Source organism: Neoarius graeffei, chromosome 2, assembly GCF_027579695.1.
Source record: "Neoarius graeffei isolate fNeoGra1 chromosome 2, fNeoGra1.pri, whole genome shotgun sequence".
NCBI classification, from domain to species: Eukaryota; Metazoa; Chordata; class Actinopteri; order Siluriformes; family Ariidae; genus Neoarius; species Neoarius graeffei.
The window spans coordinates 49,245,813-49,268,783 of NC_083570.1; the positions used below are offsets into that span (position 1 = coordinate 49,245,813).

Sequence of the window (22,971 nt, forward strand, 5' to 3'; positions counted from 1 at the left end):
TTTGGTACGGCCCGACAGTGAGTAGAACTCGTGATTTCGCGGTCAAAAGGTGAACATAACATGCCATTATTTATTGGCACATTTTACGGAAAATATTCACATCAGTTTCATATAAAACTAGTTTAAAAGTTTTGTGAGTCCACTAGCTTGTTGGACAATTGACAGTTTATATCATGTAAGGGCGATAGACGGATGGAAGTGCAGGAAGAGTTTTATTGAAAGCACGCTAGCAAACAGATCCAAAACAAAGACAGAGTCGAAAAACAAGCAATGATCGAGTGAGGCACAGACAGGATATCAGAGGTCCAAAAACACAAACAGGGTCAAAATCAGAAAAGCGATACAAAATTTAAGGCTTTCACAAAGTCTGTGGGTTACTCATCTCATCTCATTATCTCTAGCCGCTTTAATCCTGTTCTACAGGGTCGCAGACAAGCTGGAGCCTATCCCAGCTGACTATGGGCGAAAAGCGGGGTACACCCTGGACAAGTCGCCAGGTCATCACAGGGCTGACACATAGACACAGACACCCATTCACACTCACATTCACACCTACGGTCAATTTAGAGTCACCAGTTAACCTAACCTGCATGTCTTTGGACTGTGGGGGAAACCGGAGCACCCGGAGGAAACCCACGCGGACACGGGGAGAACATGCAAACTCCGCACAGAAAGGCCCTCGCTGGCCACGGGGCTCGACCCCAGACCTTCTTGCTGTGAGGCGACAGCGCTAACCACTACACCACCGTGCCGCCCCCTGTGGGTTACTGAGAGTCCTTATATGTATGTGCTGTGTGCTATAATCAGGAACAGATACATGCTATTTAGTCCTAATAGTGTGTGTGCTTTGCAATCTGTGGCTGCGCACTCCAAGCTACAAAGCATGTGGCCGTGACAGACGAAACCAGACAACTATTTGACATATCAAGTTTGATATTTGATCATAACTATATAGTAATGATGTAAAGTGAAAGTGCACGTTCACTGCTGTCCACCAGGCGCCCAGCAGAGTCACAACATAATAAATGTGTTGTTGTTTCTGGCGCATGGCATGTGGTGTCAAAGAAAGGAATAAATATGTATCGTAACTGTGATGTGCATCTCATTATTGGTGTCACTGTCACAAGACAATGCAGCAATTTATTGATGCGAAATACATTACGTTACACAACTCTATAGTTCATATGCTCATTCATCTCGTCTCATTATCTCTAGCTGCTTTATCCTGTTCTACAGGGTCGCAGGCAAGCTGGAGCCTATCCCAGCTGACTACGGGCGAAAGGCGGGGTACACCCTGGACAAGTTGCCAGGTCATCACAGGGCTGACACATAGACACAGACAACCATTCACACTCACATTCACACCTACGGTCAATTTAGAGTCACCAGTTAACCTAACCTGCATGTCTTTGGACTGTGGGGGAAACCGGAGCACCCGGAGGAAACCCATGCGGACACGGGGAGAACATACAAACTCCGCACAGAAAGGCCCTCGCCGGCCACGGGGCTCAAACCCGGACCTTCTTGCTGTGAGGCGACAGCGCTAACCACTACACCACAGTGCCACCCCTACAGTACAGTAGTTCATATGCTATAATATTATTCTATTCAGGTTGATTTTGTGCACTTGCAAATATTTTGCTCATATACTCATCAGGGACCCCACTTTTAGGCAATGCCTACAGTGGTGCTTGAAAGTTTGTGAACCCTTTAGAATGTTCCATATTTCTGCATAAATATGACCTAAAACATCATCAGATTTTCACACAAGTCTTAAAAGTAGATAAAGAGAACCCAGTTAAACAAATGAGACAAAAATATTATACTTGCTCATTTATTTATTGAGGAAAATGATCCAATATTACATATCTGTGAGTGGCAAAAATATGTGAACCTTTGCTTTCAGTATCTGGTGTGACCCCCTTGTGCAGCAATAACTGCAACTAAACGTTTCTGGTAACTGTTGATCAGTCCTGCACACCGGCTTGGAGGAATTTTAGCCCATTCCTCCGTACAGAACAGCTTCAACTCTGGGATGTTGGTGGGTTTCCTCACATGAACTGCTCGCTTCAGGTCCTTCCACAACATTTCGATTGGATGAAGGTCAGGACTTTGACTTGGCCATTCCAAAACTAACTTTATTCTTCTTTAACCATTCTTTGGTAGAACGAATTGTGTGCTTAGGGTTGTCTTGCTGCATGATCCACCTTCTCTTGAGATTCAGTTCATGGACAGATGTCCTGACATTTTCCTTTAGAATTCACTGGTATAATTCAGAATTCATTGTTCCATAGATGATGGCAAGCTGTCCTGGCCCAGATGCAGCAAAACAGGCCCAAAACATGATACTACCACCACTATGTTTCACAGATGGAATAAGGTTCTTATGCTGGAATGCAGTGTTTTCCTTTCTCCAAATATAAAGCTTCTCATTTAAACCAAAAAGTTCTATTTTGGTCCCATCCGTCCACAAAACTTTTTTCCAATAGCCTTCTGGCTTGTCCACGTGCTCTTTAACAAACTGCAGATGAGCAGCAATGTTCTTTTTGGAGAGCAGTGGCTTTCTCCTTGCAACCCTGCCATGCACACCATTGTTGTTCAGTGTTCTCCTAATGGTGGACTCATGAACATTAGCCAATGTGAGAGAGGCCTTCAGTTGCTTAGAAGTCACCCTGGGGTCCTTTGTGACCTCACCAACTATTACACGCTTTGCTCTTGGAGTGCTCTTTGTTGGTCGACCACTCCTGGGGAGGGTAACAATGGTCTTGAATTTCCTCAATTTGTACACAATCTGTCTGACTGTGGATTGGTGGAGTCCAAACTCTTTAGAGATGGTTTTGTAACCTTTTCCAGCCTGATGAGCTTCAACAACGCTTTTTCTGAGGTCCTCAGAAATCTTCTTTCGTTCGTGCCATGATACACTTCCATAAATATGTGTTGTGAAGATCAGACTTTGATAGATCCCTGTTATTTAAATAAAACAGGGTGCCCACTCACACCTGATTGTCATCCCATTGATTGAAAACACCTGACACTAATTTCACCTTCAAATTAACTGCTAATTCTAGAGGTTCACATACTTTTGCCACTCACAGATATGTAATATTGGATCATTTTCCTCAATAAATAAATGACCAAGTATAATATTTTTGTCTCATTTGTTTAACTGTGTTCTCTTTATCTACTTTTAGGACTTGTGTGAAAATCTGATGACATTTTAGGTCATATTTATGCAGAAATATAGAAAATTCTAAAGGGTTCACAAACTTTCAAGCACCACTATAGGTGCCTTGTTCAAGGGCACTTCAGCCAAGGCTGCCCCATGTTAACCTAAATGTGTTAAATGTGTTGTTTTCTGTTGGATCAGATCCAGCTGCACCCCTTGGACTTTTGGGTCTACAGTGAGGACTATCTCACAATCTCTCTCAGAAGGACCAGTTGCTTGTAGTTCTAACTGCATGTGTGCATGACTGTTTATTTAAATACAACACACCCACAATTAACCACACATGATATTTCGGTATATAAATACTTGCTTGATTTCTCTCTAAAATGTACATTTAATCAAACACACCATGTTAAAAGTGTTTGGGCTTGCACGGGTATTGTATGTATGTCTCATTTCCCTCTAAAACCTGGGTTTCAAGTGTATCTCACGAACTGATGGCAAATCTGATAGCGAAAAGCTTGGTAACTTTGTGTATACAACCCAGGATCTTCATTTTTAAAAACATTCTTCATAGCAGATTACCCCTGCTTTATAAGAGACTATGATTTCTAGAAATACTTTGAATTTGTTGAGTTCCTCACAAAGACAATGACAAATGATGAATGTTGAGGAGCTTTTCTTTGAACAGATTAAGAAATACAGTAATTAAAGGTAGACTGACTTTCAGGTTTTTCAAGTGTAGGTCATAAAAAGAATTTTCCCTGACACCCAATTATTTTTGTTTGGTGGACCGCAAGCTACTGAATTCGAATCACAGACTTCCAATTTTATTAGTTTTTTTTTTATTTAAATAGAACAATTAATTAATTTAGGGCCATGTGGCCCTAAATTCTCTGCTATTTTTTCCTGCTTCACCATGACCCAATTCAAGATATGACATCATGCATCGTGTGGTGGGCTTTCCCCGTTCACGCAAGGCATTGTGGGATACAAATTTGAAACAGGAGAGAAAATGGAGGACATGAGTGTGCAAATGAAACGTGAAAGACCAACTACAGTAACGAAAAGTGAGAAGAAAAGACGTTATGTTGTGAAGGAAAGAAAACGCAGGACCAAACTAATAAATATCGGAGGTCAGCGAGCACCTTGGCATGATCAGCTGTTCGTTTAGCGACAGAATGATGGAACTGTCAGTGCACAGTTAAGGTAAACCTGTAGATGGCAGTAATGCAACACTGGATGCCGCATGATGAAAAACCCAACAGAAGAAGGAAAAGAAGGAGAAGAAGGTACTGTAAACCTGCGCATGCGCACACGGACTTCCTCTGTCTACTTGACTGCGCGAAGCCAGTGATTTCCTGCACATTATTTGCTTGGGAATCCCCTCAAATTAAATAACTTCCCAGCCACAGAATGGTCTAGGTTTTTTTTTTTGATATTATAGAAATAAACATAACAATTACCAAATTTCAGAGGGAACTAAATTTCACCGATTTTAGGAAATTGAAAGGCTGTCAACTTTTAAGAGATTAATCAATAATCAAAATTATAGATTTCTGAACTCCTACTTAATTTTGACTGAATACTCATTTAGTTCTAATTAATTTGTTATTATTTAGTCATTATTCCTAAAACGATGCTGCAGGATTGCAAGACAAAATGCTGGTTATGGTGGTACAGAATGAATGAATTCTGAATGTAATAACTGCAGGAATGAAAACTGACTCACTTAATTTGTCATGCACAATACAAATCTTTTCTCGAGGCACAATCACACTTTTAAGAAGGTAAATATTGGTAACAGGTGATAAAGCAGTTAGCTTATGTTTTAGACTCCCGGGTGATTAATTAAAATAATTGTGCAACCCCTGTAAAAAAAAAAAATCCTGTTAAAAAACAGTAAACACCCGGCAGGGGGGATTGCCATTTTGTTACTGTAAAATTAACTTTTTTTTCTTTTTACTGTTACTGAAAATGACAGTTTTTACTGTTAATGGAAAATACAGTAGGAACTTGTTTTTTTCCAAGAACTTGATGAGACTTTATTTTCAGAAAGTTAATTTAGCTCACACTAATCTTACACTGAGCCTTCTAGTATCTATCCGCGCTTGGGACCGGCACCAAGTATGCAATGCCTTGTACAACCCTAGTGGGTGGGTATTTTTCACCAAAAAGCATGCATTTCACAAGTGGGGGAAACCCACATAGACAACATGCAAACGCCACACCGAAAGACCCCTGTCAGCTATGGGGTTTGAACCCAGAACCTTTTTGTTGTGATGTGACAGTGCTAACCACTACGCTGGCCCAAACATGTAATTAAAATGAGTGAGGGAAAAAAAATCTACAACTTCTTATTGCACACTACTTTCACAGTATTTTACAGTTAATTGAAAAATATATTATATACAGTGTCTTGCAAAAGTATTCATCCCCCTTGGTGTTTGTCCTGTTTTGTTGCATTAAAAGCTGGAATTAACATGGATTTTTGGGGGGTTAGGCACCATTTGATTTACATAACATGCCTACAACTTTAAAGGTGAAAACTGTTGTTTTATTGTGACACAAACAATAACTAAGATGAAAAAAAAAACAGAAATCTGGAGAGGCATTCACCCCCTTTCATATGAAACCCCTACATAAGAGCTGGTCCAACCAATTCACTGCATAAGTCACTTAAGTAGTTGACTAAGATCTACCTGTGTGCAATCCAAGTGTCACATGATCTGTCACATGATGTCTGTATAACTCAACCTGTTCTGGAAGGACCCTGACTCTGCAACACTACTAAGCAAGCAACATGAAACCCAAGGAGCCTCCAAACAGGTCAGAGACAAAGTCATGGAGAAGTTTAGATCAGGGTTGGGTTATAAAAAATATCCCAAACTCTGAATATCCCAGGGAGCGCCATTAAATCCATTATAGCAAAATGGAAAGAATATGGCACCACTACAAACCTGACAAGAGAAGGCCGCCCACCAAAACTCACAGACCAGGCAAGGAGGGCATTAATCAGAGATGCAACAAAAAGCACCAAAATTAACACTGAAGGAGCTGCAAAGATCCACAGCGGAGATAGGAGTATCTGTCCATAGGACCACTTTAAGCTGTACACTCCACAGAGCGAGGCTTTATGGAAGAGTGGCCAGAAAAAAAAGTAATTGTTTAAGAAAACATGTTTGGAGTTTGCCCAACAGCATGTGGCAGACTCCCCAAACACATGGAAGAAGATTCTCTGGTCAAATGAGACTAAAATTGATCTTTTTGGCCATCATGGGAAATGCCATATGTGGTGCAAACCCAACACCCTGAAATCATGATTCCTAGAGTGAAGCATGGTGATGGCAGCATCATGCTGTGGGGATATTTTTCATCTGCAGGGACAGGAAAGCTGGTCAGGACTGAAGGAAAGATGAATGGCACTAAATACAGGGCAATTCTAGAGGAAAACTTGTTTGAGTCAGCCAGAAGTTTGAGACTGGGACAAAGGTTCATGTTCCAGCAGGACAATGACCCTAAACATACTGCTAAAGCTACACTGGAGTGGTTTAGAGGGAAACATTTAAATGTCTTGGAATGGCCTAATCAAAGCCCAGACTTCAATCCAATTGAGAATCTGTGGCATAACTTGAAGATTGTTGTGCACCAACACAACCCATCTAACTTGAAGGAGTTGGAGCAGTTTTGCCTTGAGGACTGGGCAAAAATCCCAGTGGCTAGATGTGTGAAGCTAATAGAGACACACCCCAAGAAACTCATCTCATCTCATTATCTCTAGCCGCTTTATCCTGTTCTACAGGGTCGCAGGCAAGCTGGAGCCTATCCCAGCTGACTACGGGTGAAAGGCGGGGTACACCCTGGACAAGTCGCCAGGTCATCACAGGGCTGACACATAGACACAGACAACCATTCACACTCACATTCACACCTACGGTCAATTTAGAGTCACCAGTTAACCTAACCTGCATGTCTTTGGACTGTGGGGGAAACCGGAGCACCCGGAGGAAACCCACGCGGACACGGGGAGAACATGCAAACTCCGCACAGAAAGGCCCTCGCCGGCCATGGGGATCGAACCTGGACCTTCTTGCTGTGAGGTGACAGTGCTAACCACTACACCACTGTGCCGCCCCCCAAGAAACTTGCAGCTGTAAATGCAGCAAAAGATGGTTCTACAAAGTATTGACTTTTTTTTTTTTGGGGGGGTGCCAATACCTATGCACACTCCAGATTTCTGGGTTGTTGTTGTTTTTTCATCTTAATTATTGTTTGTGTCACAATAAAACAACAATTTTCACCTTTGAAGTGGCAGGCATGTTCTCATCTCATCTCATTATCTGTAGCCGCTTTATCCTTCTACAGGGTCGCAGGCAAGCTGGAGCCTATCCCAGCTGACTACGGGCGAGAGGCGGGGTACACCCTGGACAAGTCGCCAGGTCATCGCAGGGCTGACACATAAACACAGACAACCATTCACACTCACATTCACACCTACGCTCAATTTAGAGTCACCAGTTAACCTAACCTGCATGTCTTTGGACTGTGGGGGAAACCGGAGCACCCGGAGGAAACCCACGCGGACACGGGGAGAACATGCAAACTCCACACAGAAAGGCCCTTGCCGGCAATGGGGCTCGAACCCAGACCTTCTTGCTGTGAGGCGACAGCGCTAACCACTACACCACCGTGCCCCCCGGCAGGCATGTTGTGTAAATCAAATAATGCTAACCCTCCAAAATCCATTTTAATTCCAGGTTTTCATGCGACAAAACAGGAGAAACACAAAGGGGGATGAATACTTCTGCAAGACACTGTAGTATTTAACAACATTTTGTAAATGTATGTTTATGTCAAAAGTAATCAGAATCATTTGGAATATTCATTAACGTAAACATAAAGGAAAGGGTTCGCCTAAAGTCAGAGTACTATTTCTAAGTTAAAAAAAAAATTGACCATGCACACAAAATTATTAGGTAGTATGCTTCCAGAAGACTAAACTAAATTTTTTTAACAGTACGAACTAGAAACATTATCATTACTCTTTACACCTATACATTGGGGAAGGTACAAAATAAAACATGCTAGATTCGATTATAGATATTTAGACAGAATTTAGATGAATTGGGAAAGGACTGAAGAACCTGCCTGAACACTAGTTGGAGCTCTTGTTACATGTTTCTGAATCCTACTGCCAAATTTGACGCAGAGAGGCCACCTACGGTCTAACACACTAGTGTTACATCCACTCCTTTCCACTACATTACATTACATTACAGGCATTTAGCAGATGCTCTTATTCAGAGCGACGTACAGCAAGCACACACACACACACACACACACACACACACACACACACACACACACACACAGAGGGCCTAGGGAGCAGTTGGGGGTTAGGTGCCTTGCTCAATGGGACTTAAGCCATGGAATTTCCTGCCAGTCCAGGGAATCAAACCAGTGACCCTTTGGGCCCAAGGCTGCTTCTCTGACCTTACTAACAGGACATATTGGTCTGGTGCAAGTTTAACTCACCCGTACTCTACTTTCTCCCTCGATTAGAAGGTTCCTCTTGTAGAACTGGGTCTGATAAAAGGAACTAATCTGGTACATGAATAAGCAGTTAGTTTAGTGTTGGACAACATGATATGATATCAATATTGCTGTAAATGACATCATAATACACTTTTCTTACTGACAGTATTGCCAATAATTTTATAAAACTGTTCACTGCAGAATTATTAATAGCTAGTTGAATATTAACAGTTTTGAATCAATTTTGGACATCTCTTCTCATTATCTCTAGCCGCTTTATCCTGTTCTACAGGGTCGCAGGCAAGCTGGAGCCTATCCCAGCTGACTACGGGCGAAAGGCGGGGTACACCCTGGACAAGTCGCCAGGTCATCACAGGGCTGACACATAGACACAGACAACCATTCACACTCACATTCACACCTACGGTCAATTTAGAGTCACCAGTTAACCTAACCTGCATGTCTTTGGACTGTGGGGGAAACCGGAGCACCCGGAGGAAACCCACGCAGACACGGGGAGAACATGCAAACTCCACACAGAAAGGGCCTCGCCGGCCACGGGGCTCAAACCCGGACCTTCCTGCTGTGAGGCAACAGCGCTAACCACTACACCACCGTGCCGCCCCAATTTTGGACATGTTCCCCCAATTAAATAATTTATGTACTGTTGATGTTAAATAAGAATGCAATAATAGGTTTTTTATGGCACTAATAATTTGCTGGCGAAAAATAAATACCATATTACATAGATAAAGGATGGCATGAACCTGGTGGCCAACTAGGGCCTTTCTGACAACAAAATCAGCAAATCAACAGACTTCACTTTTAAGAAATTGAAAGCTCACTCAGCTAGATAACGCATGTGCAGTACTGACATGGATACGAGTAAACAATCCTATAGCCATAGCAACGCTCTCTTTTCTCAGTGAATAACACAAACATAAGCATGCCAAATAAAATGATCAATGTTTTATTTTGTCAGAAATACTGAAATTTGCAGATCTGGTGGACTTTCAAACGGCACAAATATTATTTAAAGCAAATAATAAACAACTACCACATAATATTCAAAAACTGTTCACTGAAAGAGAAGGGAGTTATAATTTAAGGGGTTTATTTACATTTTTCTTGGTTGTGCGCACAACCAAGAAAAGTTTTTGTATTTCTGTTTGTGGGGTAAAGCGGTGGAACAGTTTGAATGAGGAGCTCAAGGGATGTCCAGACATGAAGCATTTTAAAAAGATGTACAAAAATTTGATTTTCACAAGGTATAAGAATGAAGGGGATTAATCATAACTGGCTGTTGACTGTGTATTTTTTTTATTTTGTTCTTTTTTGAGTCATCGTCTATTTGATTTGTTTTTATTTTGTTCTTCTCCATTGTGAGTGCGGTATTAGTAGTAAACTTATGTGTAGACATATGGACATACATATATAATTATATGATATAGTCATAGAGAATTGATATCTAAATAGTTGAAGTAATAATAAATAAATAAATAAATAAATAAATATATGGCGGCACGGTGGTGTAGTGGTTAGCGCTGTCGCCTCACAACAAGAAGGTCCAGGTTCGAGCCCCGTGGCCGGCGAGGGCCTTTCTGTGCGGAGTTTGCATGTTCTCCCCGTGTCCGCGTGGGTTTCCTCCGGGTGCCCCGGTTTCCCCCACAGTCCAAAGACATGCAGGTTAGGTTAACTGGTGACTCTAAATTGACCGTAGGTGTGAATGTGAGTGTGAATGGTTGTCTGTGTCTATGTGTCAGCCCTGTGATGACCTGGCGACTTGTCCAGGGTGTACCCCGCCTTTCGCCCGTAGTCAGCTGGGATAGGCTCCAGCTTGCCTGCGACCCTGTAGAAGGATAAAGCGGCTAGAGATAATGAGATGAGATGAAAAACCCCTGTTTGACTGCAAAAGACCTTCAGAAAGATTTAGCAGACCCTGGAGTGGTGGTGCACTGTTCTACTATGCAGCGACACCTGAACAAACATGACCTTCATGGAAGAGTCATCAGAAGAAAACCGTTCCTGCGTCCGAGCCACAAAATTCAGCGTCTGAAGTTTGCAAATGAACATCTAAATAAGCCTGATGCATTTTGGAAACAAGTCCTGTGGACTGATGAAACCAAAATAGAACTTTTTGGCCACAATGTGCAAAGGTATGTTTGGAGAAAAAAAGGGTGCCAAATTCCAGGAAAAGAACACCTCTCCAACTCTGAAGCATGGGTGTGGATCGATCATGCTTTGGGGTTGTGTTGCAGCCAGTGGCACAGGGCACATTTCATTGGTCGAGGGAAGCATGGATTCGAATAAATACCAGCAAATTCTGGAAGCAAACATCACACCACCTGTAAAAAAGTTGAAGTTAAAAAGAGGATGGGTCCTACAATAAGACGATGATCCAAAACACACCTCAAAATCTACAATGGAATACCTCAAGAGGCCCAAGCTGAAGGTTTTCCCTGGCCCTCACAGTCCCCGGACCTAAACATCATTGAAAATCTGTGGATAGATCTCAAAAGAGCAGTGCATGCAAGACAGCCCAAGAAACTTGTAGAACTGGAAGCCTTTTGGAAGGACGAATGTGTGAAAATCCCCCAGGTAAGAACTGAAAGATTATTAGCTGGTTACAAGAAGTGTTTAGGGGCGGCACGGTGGTGTAGTGGTTAGCGCTGTCGCCTCACAGCAAGAAGGTCCTGGGTTCGAGCCCCGTGGCCGGCGAGGGCCTTTCTGTGCGGAGTTTGCATGTTCTCCCCGTGTCTGCGTGGGTTTCCTCCGGGTGCTCCGGTTTCCCCCACAGTCCAAAGACATGCAGGTTAGGTTAACTGGTGACTCTAAATTGACCGTAGGTGTGAATGTGAGTGTGAATGGTTGTCTGTGTCTATGTGTCAGCCCTGTGATGACCTGGCGACTTGTCCAGGGTGTACCCCGCCTTTCGCCCGTAGTCAGCTGGGATAGGCTCCAGCTTGCCTGCGACCCTGTAGAACAGGATAAAGCGGCTAGAGATAATGAGATGAGATGAAGAAGTGTTTACAAGCTGTGATGCTTGCCAAAGGGGGTGTTACTAGGTACTAACCATGCAGGGTGCCCAAACTTTTGCTTCGGGCCCTTTTCCTTTTTTGTCATTTTGAAAATGTAAAAGATGAAAATAAAAAAATTGTTTTTGCTTAAAATATAAAGGGAATGAGTCATCTTTAACTTTATGCCTTTTGGAGATCATTTCATCTTCAACTTGCTTAACTGTTCACAGTAACAGCAATTTTGACCAGGGGTGCACAAACTTTTGCATACCACTGTGTATAAGGAAGCTAGATAATCAATATATTGACTTCCGAAGAGAGGTGGGATTAAATAAGTTTTTACTTCAGCCCACTCCTTTTCGGACATGTAAACTCAAAACTGCTTAGTGCGTCCTTGTTTGTATTTTTGATATTATTTATGGTTTATTTTCTAATTTAGTGGCTTTTTACGTGTTCTTGTTGCAAATGCTGTTTTGCTTTCTTGTTTTCTGTTTATTTATTCATTGTTTGTTTACATGTTCGAAATAAACTCTCTCATCTCATAATTATCTCTAGCCGCTTTATCCTGTTCTACAGGGTCACAGGCAAGCTGGAGCCTATCCCAGCTGACTACGGGCGAAAGGCGGGGTACACCCTGGACAAGTCGCCAGGTCATCACAGGGCTGACACATAGACACAGACAACCATTCACACTCACATTCACACCTACGCTCAATTTAGAGTCACCAGTTAACCTAACCTGCATGTCTTTGGACTGTGGGGGAAACCGGAGCACCCGGAGGAAACCCACGCGGACACGGGGAGAACATGCAAACTCCACACAGAAAGGCCCTCGCCGGCCCCGGGGCTCGAACCCGGACCTTCTTGCTGTGAGGCGACAGCGCTAACCACTACACCACCGTGCCGCCGAAATAAACTATCAATAATCCCCCCCCCCAAAAAAGTTCAGCTTTATTTTTACACCCAAAGGCTTGACATTTAGAATGTTTACGGCTGTTTACAACAATTTAGAAGCGATGCGTCCACGAGTAAGATATCAGCACCCAGGGACATTTTATTTTTAAAGAAAAACAATCTGTACACAGCATAAATATGAACAAGTGGCTTTAAAGCTGGAAGCCCCGCCCCTTCTGCCCACTCAGCTCGAATGCAGGGGTCCAAAAAGTGACGTCATCCTGAGTACTGACTGCTCACTTCTGAGGTAAAACTAGTGCAAAGAAATTTACGCCAAAATACATTTAAATAAGAAACGAAAAAGCAAAAAAAAGTCACGGACTAAATTTCTTGTTTTGTTTTTAATCACTAATTACTTTTTGTTTTGACTACCTGGTGGCGCGGATCTACTGGGTCAACAACAACAACAAAGGCTATTCGACAGTTTCAACAGGACACGCCCCTACACACAAACACTAGTCGCAATTCCAAAAGGCCCCCAGTGACCAATCAGGACCGAACAGAGGCGGGATCATGAGAAAAGGTGACCGCTCACTGACCAATCAGATCGCTCGCCTGTGTGGCTACGAATTCTTGTCAGTCAACGGGCTCTTTAAATTCGAATTTGGAAAACAACACTGCCTAGTAACGTTTCAGCGTTGTGTTCGAGTTACTATTCTCCATCCTCTCGATTTATTATCGTCTCGTTGCGATGTCTAGCGGTCAGCAACTCTCTATCTGCGGTGCAAGAGCTGCGTGCCGAAGTCTTTTCGGAGCGGTCGATCACGAGGAGCTGAACCGGGACATCGAGGCAAAGCTGCGCGAGCTCTCCGAGCAGGACCAGAAACGGTGGAATTTTAACTTCGTCACTGGCACACCGTTACTCGGAGACTACGAGTGGGAGGGAGCCGCGGGGGAAGCGACGCCAGCGTTTTACCAGGAGTCGGTCCAAGTAGGGAAAAGGAGGGCTGTTGCTCCGCACGTGAAGCCGCACACAGAGGCTCCTGACCGGGAGAACCGCGCTCGAGAGGACGCTGCAGGCGGAACTGTTTCTCCCGAGAGCGCGAGCGCAGGAAAGCAGAGCCGCACGAGGAGAAGAGCACGCGCGCGTCTCGCGAGCACTCCACGCCTTATTACAGGTGGGAAAGCAGCGGGAATAAACAGCCCGAGCTGGGCGCGCGCATGAGTAAAGCGTTAACGTATTTTCTTCTCTCTTTCCGGCAGATTTTTACGTCAAACGAAAGAAGCTCGGAGGAGAGCTCAAACGGCGAGAGAGTGCGACTCCGAACTCCGCCTCCTACTCCCTGTCCTGTGAACGAACACCACGGAAACTACTGCGGTGAAGGTACACAAGGAGGCTTTATTTTCCTTATTTATGGCTTTTATTGTTCGTGTGACAGCTTTTCGATACAACGCGCTGTGTTTAGTGGGTGTTATGGCGGCTGGCTAGGTGTGGCGCTGAGAGAGAGAGAGAGAGGTCAGTGTTTGGGGGAGGGGGGAGTTCAAGGTGGGTGTGGGTGGGCGCGCGCACTGTGGCGGGAAAAGCACCACTACTAATGGTGAGCAGCATTATTATCTTGTGTCTTTCCTGTTGTGCTTTCTGCACTAGAGCTCAGAGCATTTTATTTATTTTTTTTAACATAGTTACTGGGAGACCAAATGGTGATTTGGTCTCCTAGTCAATGCCAAACCAGCTTCACTGGGAGACCAAGTTATGTTTGATTGATGCTGAAGGGTAAAACTGAAATGGGATTATAGGAGATGGTTGAATTGCTGGGCCAAATTCATAAGATTGTTTTCTTTGGATTGGAATGTTTAAGAAATATTGAAGTTGGGTTGTCAAGACTGTTCCAATTTCCAAATTATAGGCTAGATATGCGGTTATTTGATACTATGTTTCACATTGAGCAATAAAATTGAAGATTTCCTTATTTATTTTTCACTGTTTCTTAACCTCCTAGGGCTTAGCGGTCACATGCGTGGACAGCACTTTATGGAAATTCGGAACAAGAATCCACATATGTGGACATACTTTTTCTCTAAAAGTACATCTTATCAAAAGATGATGCTTAGTTTTTATTCTAATCAGGTTCTAATAAGCCCAAATAGCAAAGAGAAATAAAAAATGCATGTAAAAAAAAAAAAAAACCCAGCTTGGGCCTTAGGAGGTTAAAATACATATGAAAGTTGATAAAACAAACTCGTAGTGTAATTTTTGTATTTTACTGTACTTATGAAGTTATGGTAACTTGGCAGTGCATTAACTATGTTGATATTATGCTGGCTGAAACGAGGATTTGTAATGCGGCAATTTGCATCACAGAATATGCCGCAGCGGTGCAACCGCATGGACTCTGGGGCCTGTGGTTGTATTGCCCAGACCAGTTGGTCTCCTAGTGGAAAATCCTTTAAAAATGCTCTGCTAGAGCTGGGTTTTCTCCTCTCACGATAAGTTAAGTGCTGTCCCTCAGAAGCGCTTTCCTTTGATCCTCATATCACATGGCTTAAATGCATACAAGTTTTCACTTTTTGCGTGTGTGATTTTGACCCCACCTCCTCTTAAGTTACATCTCCATTACTTTTTCACAACTTCAAATTGTGCATTAAGCAGGTTGATATCAACATGGCTCCTGACTATAGACTGTCTGTTTTTAAGGTGTTTTTACAGCTGAAGAACGAAGCTGCTCAGGGTGAAGAAGGAACACCGCCTTCATGAAGGGGCAAAGCCCGACACCGCCTCGACTCCTTGTCAAACCCTTCACCTTCGTCCCATACATGCTCCACTGTGTGGAGGTTCAGGAAAACTGCAGAGGAAGGAGCTGGATCACTTCTTGGGCCTTAATATGAGCACCTGCTGTGTACCAAAATGAAGAAATGTAGCAAAAAATGTATGCAGCTCTGACCAAAGGCAAAGTCAGATTTGAAATGTACATTATGTAATGCACTGTCTTTGACCTGTGTTAATACTGTTTACTTCGACCCCTGGGTGTCATGGAATCTAGCCATTCACTCATGGAGACCCTTGATAGTTGGATTTTTTTTTTTTTTTGCATCTATAAAGCAGTTGTGGGTGGGGTTCCCTCTCCATATGTAAATTATATACAAGTGTACATTTCACTGGGGTGGGTTGTGCATATTTTTTTTTTTTTATATATAAATATTTTTAAACTGCTCATGGAAACAGGACAATCGTATATAATTGTTAAAAACAAAGCTTTAATACTTGAGACATCAGGGCTTTTTCCTGAAATATACACATCTTGTAAAGGGCATTAGTTTTTTATTTTTTTTTATTTTTCCTCATTGAAGATATTTGTAGTCTTGCTTTTCTGATGTAGCATTTGCCCCAAAACGTGATCCGTCATGTTTTTCTGAGCCATTTTGTCACTGCACTGTCCTAAATTTTCATTATCTGTAATATAGTACGTGTATATATCTAACACTGTGTTTTTGTTTTCCTTTCTGTATTTAACATTAAAGTCCTGTGCTGAAAGAGAGAATTAAAGGTGAGCACAGGTGGTGTATTAATTAAAAATCTTATATTACAATAGAAGTATTTTTAAATATTTTATAATTTAAATGTTTTTAAATTTTATATTAAATTTAAAAATATAAATTCTATTTTATTAAATATATATTTATTTGGACAGATATCTTGATAGTTAGCTAGTATTTAGGCTTGCATTAACATTTGCGGAGAGTGAATATGGTAAGAAATCATTTACCTGTGCATGAAAAGGTCAAATTGATTTAGATGCAGTACTAACTGTATTCAGCAATATGAACACAATTTATAGTGAACTATTGATTTCTAACATCATTAATGCTTTGATAGCGGATAATTATACTAATGTATAATGCACACACTGGCAGTAAGGCATGCCTTCTACAGAGGGTGGTTGCTTTGTTAGGAACGCATGTACACCTTGTTTGTGCAATTATCAAATGGCACCATGCACACAATTTATACAGGTCAAAGGATTTGTAAAAGCATGAATCCGTGGACCCATGCTTCTTGTGTCAGCGGTTCAGCCTGCTGGTGGTGTGATGATAGGGGGGTGGGCGTTTTCTTGGCACACACTGGGCTCTTCAATACCAATCAAACATTTGAATATCATAGTCTGACATAATTTACCATCATGTTATGACTGCTACTTCCTATAACAGCTACTGATGAAGCATTGTCACAAAGCTCTATTATTTACAATATTTGCTTTTCCCTTTTGATTAACAGTTCTGTTGTGCTTGTGTTGCCAGAATATGAGTTTTATACATGTGAAATTATCATTGTTACACCTAATGTTAGTTTAATATTGAACCAATCTTTTTACTTCCAAAATGTGGCCTGTATTCTACCAAAATATAAAAAAAAAAAAAACTTATAAAATGCAACAGTGGAATTTTACATTGTTTGATGAACCAATATAACATTGTCAGCTTATAATTGGCCAGGCAAAAGGTTGTATCATAAAAGAGTAACTTAAATGTTGTAAATGGATTGTAGTTAATCTGTATGACATCCTGTAAATACGTGATCCCTTTCCGAATTCAGAAATATTTTCAACGGTCTCTTGTAAGATAAGAGCAGTGTGTCTACTCTTCTGTCTCTGCTGAACAATGCCTTGACCACAGTCACACAAAGTGTGGAGTTTCAGCAATGTGTGGATCAGATATGGCAGGTATTTAACATCTATCCTTATAGATTGGAAACCTCTGCTGTATACAGGCTTCTGTTGGCTGCAGACTAACCTGAGTGGGAAAAAAACCCCACTCCTATGAGGCAGTGTCATACACCTGTTATACATAACATCACCACAATGGGATGCACAAGAATGGAAAATTGATGCTACTTCCTCTTCAAGTGGCATGAACAAAAGGGCAAAGAAGGGTCCTATATTTAATTGCACTAAATGTAAAACTGGTGTGTGGAACTGGACTGCTTTAGCAATACCTAAAATGTGATGAACACACCAGGGCCAGAGTGATTGAATAAATCTTCTCAGGGCTTCCTGAGGATCTGGTTGATGCAGATATTGTGAGCTGATTAGCCAAAATGAAGATGATGTGCCATTTTGGTAAAGGCAGCTTTGGCTTCGTAACATGAGAGTATTGACGAATCTAGGGAAGTACCGGAAGTAAACAAGTCACCATTACTGTCTCGCTACAATATGCAAAACATATGAATGCAAGCTGTCCTCAGAAGTGTACAGTTTTCTGCTTTTACCTTTACTTCTGTAATGTTTTGACAATGTTGTCTAGGAAATCAGGAAGAATCTGTGCAGTTCTCAGCTACTTCAACGGTAGTGGCAAACTTCAACTTTGGAGGAAAAAAATTAAATGCGAAATACACAAGCCTTTACTTTTGAAGAGTGAAGCGACTGTCTGTCACTTTACATAGATTCCCTGGGCATGCAGAGGACCAAGATATTCACCAAAAGGGCTCATCACATGCCAGGCAATTAATGAAATAATCTTGAATACACATAAAAAAAACCCCTATAAATTTGTATTTTTAATTTTTTATACTAAAGTAATTGGTCTGTAATGGTTAAATTCAACTTAATAATGATTATGCTAGCTAGTTAGTACAGTGACATTAGTACAGTATATTACTATATACTTGAATCATTTGAAATGTGGCTTGAAACAAGTGGTGTGTGTTTTTCTCTATTTCTCCATTCTCTGTTGTCGTACCCAATGTCTAACTAATGTGTACATTTTGAATAACATTAAGTTCGCCATGGTGGTGTAGTGGTTAGCGCTGTCACCTCACAGCAAGAAGGTCCGGGTTCGAGCCCTGTGGCAGGCGAAGGCCTTTCTGTGCGGAGTTTGCATGTTCTCCCCGTGTCCGCGTGGGTTTCCTCCGGGTGCTCCGGTTTCCCCCACAATCCAAAGACATGCAGGTTAGGTTAACTGGTGACTCTAAATTGAGCGTAGGTGTGAATGTGAGTGTGAATGGTTGTCTGTGTCTATGTGTCAGCCCTGTGATGACCTGGCGACTTGTCCAGGGTGTACCCTGCCTTGCGCCCATAGTCAGCTGGGATAGGCTCCAGCTTGCCTGCGACCCTGTAGAACAGGACAAAGCAGCTAGAGATAATGAGATGAGATGAGATTAAGTTCGCCATCCATATAAAGTACCTTTATCAATAACTGGAGGCCAATGCCGATTGTTGTCAACTCAACTACCTATGTTGCTGTCATTGTCAGCTACAGTCAGCAGGCAGCAGAAGACACACAGAGTCACTACAACTTGCCACCAAAATAATGGCAGCAGCAATAGATGGCGAAACACAAATATCGGTTGCCAGATTTATCTATACAGCTGTGAGTATCATGATTATGTGTGGCAGATGTAGGTGCTACACTGCTTGGCATCAAGGTAGTCCGATAAGGATGTTTAAAAAAGCAGCTTGTTTTGTCCTCCATATTTATATTTCACACACAAATTAAGTTAATCACAGGTTACTGTTTTGTACCTATGCACACTCCAGATTTCTTTTATTTTTAAATCTTAACCCTCCAAACATCCACTTTAGTTCCAGCTTGTAATGCAACTGTCAGTATCCCCATTGAAAACGCAGTCACTAACCAAACTACAAACATGGACTCCCAGAACTACACATCCCAGGACACACAGCGCCCTCTGTCACTGGCCTATTGAACTCAGCTGACAATCATCACACACATCATTAGTCTCCCCATAATACCACACCTTCATTGCAAAGTATTGTTCTGTGTTCCAATCAGTACTACTGGGCCTTTTCATTGTCTGCCTGATATCTCGTTATTCTGATCCCTGCTAGTATTTCTCTTTTGCCTTGCCTACTTTGTGTTGTTCGCATGATCGATCGACCCTTGCCTGGTTACTGACTATGTCTCTCGTCACACGATTTGGCTTTGTTTGCAGTCTGCTTCTCAATCTCTTTCTGCACGTACATCCATAAATACCTGCACTCTGACAGGATACTTTGCTGTAACATGGATGTATCGGAAGGAACTAACCAGACTGCTCTGAACGCTCAGGGGCGATTGTTAGGAGAACATCAGCAGATGTTAGCCGACCTCAACACCAGGATGGCCTGAATAATGTCTGTGATGTCGCAGGCCCTCCAAATATGCCCTGAGTCGTCTGCTCACTCCGCGCTGCCACTTCTGCCTCTGGAGAAATACACCGGGGATCTGTGTGCATGTAAGGGATTTCTGCTTCAATGTTCCCTGTATTTTTCTTCCATGTCTTATCTCTCTGACAAGCAGAAGATCTCTCAGCTGTTGTCCTTTCTTTCTGGCAAATCGTTACGATGGGCCAACACAGTTTGGAGGAGAGGTGGTCAGCACACTACATCCTATGAACAATTTCTCTCCATGTTCTCTTGAGTTTTTGATCACGAGCCCCAAAGAGCAGAAGTCGGCGAGAGTTTGTTCTCCCTTTGCCAAGGGTCAAGAGGAGTAGTGGAGTATGCACTGGAGTTCAGAACAATGGCTGCAGTCAGTGGATGGAACGAACCAGCTCTCAAAGCAGTGTTTCGTCAGGGACTGCGGTCTGAGGTCCTGCAAGAACTGGCATTCCGAGATGCCAGTTCTTGCTGGCATCAGAGTGGCTCACACTCGACGTGCTGATTGATATGGCCATCCACATAGACCAGCTATTTTTCAGCTCATTCAGGAGAACAGCTTTTTCAGTCGCACCACCGATGAGCCCATAGATATCACCTGCATCAAGTTAAGCCACTCCGAGCGTGAATGTCGCCATAAGGAAGGCTTATGTTTTTATTGTGGAGATTCAGGACATCTGATTCATGACTGTCCCATCCGGCCACCCTGTGCTAGCCCAGCTGAAGTACCCGCTCACACAGTGAGTCCAGTAAGAAAGTTTAAGTCTAAATCTTTCGAAGTTCCAGTGCTATGAAAATTCGCTTCCTCCGCACACGTCTTGTCTGCCTTTATAGACTCGGGGGCAGAGGGCAACTTCATCAGTCTCTCGGCCACTCAGAAGCTCAACCTGCCTACTACGTTGTTACGAAGTAAGATCAGCATCCGTGCCATTGATGGAGGACCCATTGGAGACGGCATAGTCTCCACATGAACTGCTTCAGCCCGACTTCAGGTGGGAGCCTTACATTCTGAACTCATCTCACTGTATATCCGTCACACTGTCAACCATGACAACATTCTTGGTTACCCCGGCTGCAAATCCACGATCCACTCATCTCATGGCAGAACAAGGGGATCCTTCAATGGTCAGACACTGGTTTTCAGCATTGTGTCTCTCTCTGCCACAATTACAGATCTCATCCACTTTGGTGGAAAGCCTCCAGCCCGACTCCATGGAACATGTTTCGGAGCACTACTTGGATCTCAAGGAGGCCTTCAGCAAGGGAAAGGCCTATGGTTTACCACCTCACATACTTTTCGACTGTGCCATAGACCTGCTGCCAGGGATGTCACCTCTTAGAGGCAGAATCTACCCGTTGTCTCAGAAGGATTATGTTGCCATGGGGGAATATATTCAAGAGGCCCTCAAATAAGGATACTTCCATCCCTCAAGATCTCCTGCTTCTGCTGGGTTCCTTTTTGTGGAGAAATGAGGAGGAGGACTTCGTCCGTACATTGACTGACTATAGAGGACTCAATCAAGTATCGGTTAAGTATCCGTATCCCCTGCCCCTGGTCCCTGCTGCTCTTGAAAAACTTTGCTGTTCCAAGATCTTTAGCAAGCTTGACCTACGAAGTGCCTACAACCTGATCTGGATCAGGGAGGGAGATGAGTGGAAGACTGTGTTCAGCATCACTACTAGTCACTTCAAGTACCGGGTCATGGCATATGGCCTGGCTTCAGCGCCCAGTGTGTTCCAGTGCCTCATAAACGATGTTCTTGGGGACATGCTGGGCAGATTCATCATTGCTTACATCAACGATATCCTGATTTACTCTCCAGATGAGGAGATCCACATTCACCATGTGCGCATGGTCCTGCAGTGTCTACTCGACAACCACCTGTACGTCAAGGCAGAGAAATGTGAGTACCATCAACAACGCATCTCATTCTTGGGCTACATCATCAGCGCTGAGGACATTAGCATGGACTCCAACAAGGTCTCTGCGGTCACTGAATGGCCAGTTCCCACCTCCATCAAGGACCTGCAACGATTCCTTAGGTTTACAAACTTTTACCATCATTTCATCAGAAACTTCACTTCCATTGCGTCTCCACTCACCACCTTGCTAAAGAAAGGCACCAAGAAGCTCAGCTGGAACCCAGCAGCTGAGGAGGCCTTCAACAATCTTAAGAAAGCCTTTGTCTCTGCTCCAATTCTACAGCATCCGGATCCCACCAAACCTTTCATAGTAGAAGTAGATGCATCTGACACCAGAGTAGGTGGTATCCTCTCCCAACATTTCAGTGAGAAGAACAAGCTCCACCCCGTAGCATACTTCTCAAAGAAGCTCACTTCCACAGAAAGGAATTATGATGTGGGAAACTGAGAACTGTTAGCCATCAAGTTGGCATTGGAGGAGTGGAGACACTGGCTGGAGGGAGCAGCACATCCGTTCATGATTCTCACTGATCACAAGAATCTTGAGTACCTAAAGAAAGCTAAGAGGTTGAACCCCCGCCAAGCAAGATGGGCACTTTTTTTTTTTTTTTCTCACCTCATTATCTCTAGCTGCTTTATCCTGTTCTACAGGGTCACAGGCAAGCTGGAGCCTATCCCAGCTGACTACGGGCAAAAGGCGGGGTACACCCTGGACATGTCGCCAGGTCATCACAGGGCTGACACATAGACACGGACAACCATTCACACTCACACCTACGGTCAATTTAGAGTCACCAGTTAACCTAACCTGCATGTCTTTGGACTGTGGAGGAAACCGGAGCACCCGGAGGAAACCCACACGGACACGGGGAGAACATGCAAACTCCGCACAGAAAGGCCCTTGCCGGCCGCTGTGCTCGAACCTGGACCTTCTTGCTGTGAGGCGACAGCACTAACCACTACACCACCGTGCCGCCCCTAATAATAATTTATTATTATTATTATTATTATTAATTAATTACATTTTTTTTACCAGATTTGATTTCACAATAGCATTTCGTCCAGGTTCCAAGAACACCAAAGCTGAAGCCTTCTCTTGCAACTTTAACCCTGTACAGCCTGATTCTTCAGACCACCCCATTATACCCACTGAGTGCATTGTCCAGTCTATCACCTGGGAACTAGATCAAGAGATCAGAGGAGCACAGCCCAGATCCACACCTGAAGAGCTTCCACCTGGCCTTCTTAAGGTGCCCTCGGAGTGACCTTGGTACATAATCACCTG

At 43.1% G+C, this 22,971-nt stretch overlaps 1 protein-coding gene across 2 annotated transcripts; it reads left to right on the plus strand.

The window, feature by feature from the left end:
• Window positions 1–13,243: 13,243 nt before the first annotated feature.
• Window positions 13,244–16,091, plus strand: LOC132872892 (cyclin-dependent kinase inhibitor 1C-like). 2 transcript variants are annotated; one of them, XM_060908012.1, is made up of 3 exons: window positions 13,244–13,790; window positions 13,876–13,996; window positions 15,308–16,091. In XM_060908012.1, exons 1-2 carry the CDS (start codon window positions 13,364–13,366, stop codon window positions 13,992–13,994), a joined length of 546 nt encoding a protein of 181 aa, XP_060763995.1. In that variant the 5' UTR covers window positions 13,244–13,363; the 3' UTR covers window positions 13,995–13,996; window positions 15,308–16,091. The 2 variants fall into 2 exon arrangements, with proteins under 2 accessions (XP_060763995.1, XP_060764002.1); XM_060908019.1 differs by lacking the exon at window positions 15,308–16,091 and adding an exon at window positions 14,975–15,301.
• Window positions 16,092–22,971: the final 6,880 nt, after the last annotated feature.

Bases quoted from the DNA above. Each gene is read 5' to 3' on its own strand.
- LOC132872892 (XM_060908012.1), top strand. From the start codon at position 13,364: ATGTCTAGCGGTCAGCAACTCTCTATCTGCGGTGCAAGAGCTGCGTGC. The intron at 13,791-13,875 runs GTGGGAAAGCAG...TCTTTCCGGCAG, and splicing joins CACTCCACGCCTTATTACAG to ATTTTTACGTCAAACGAAAG.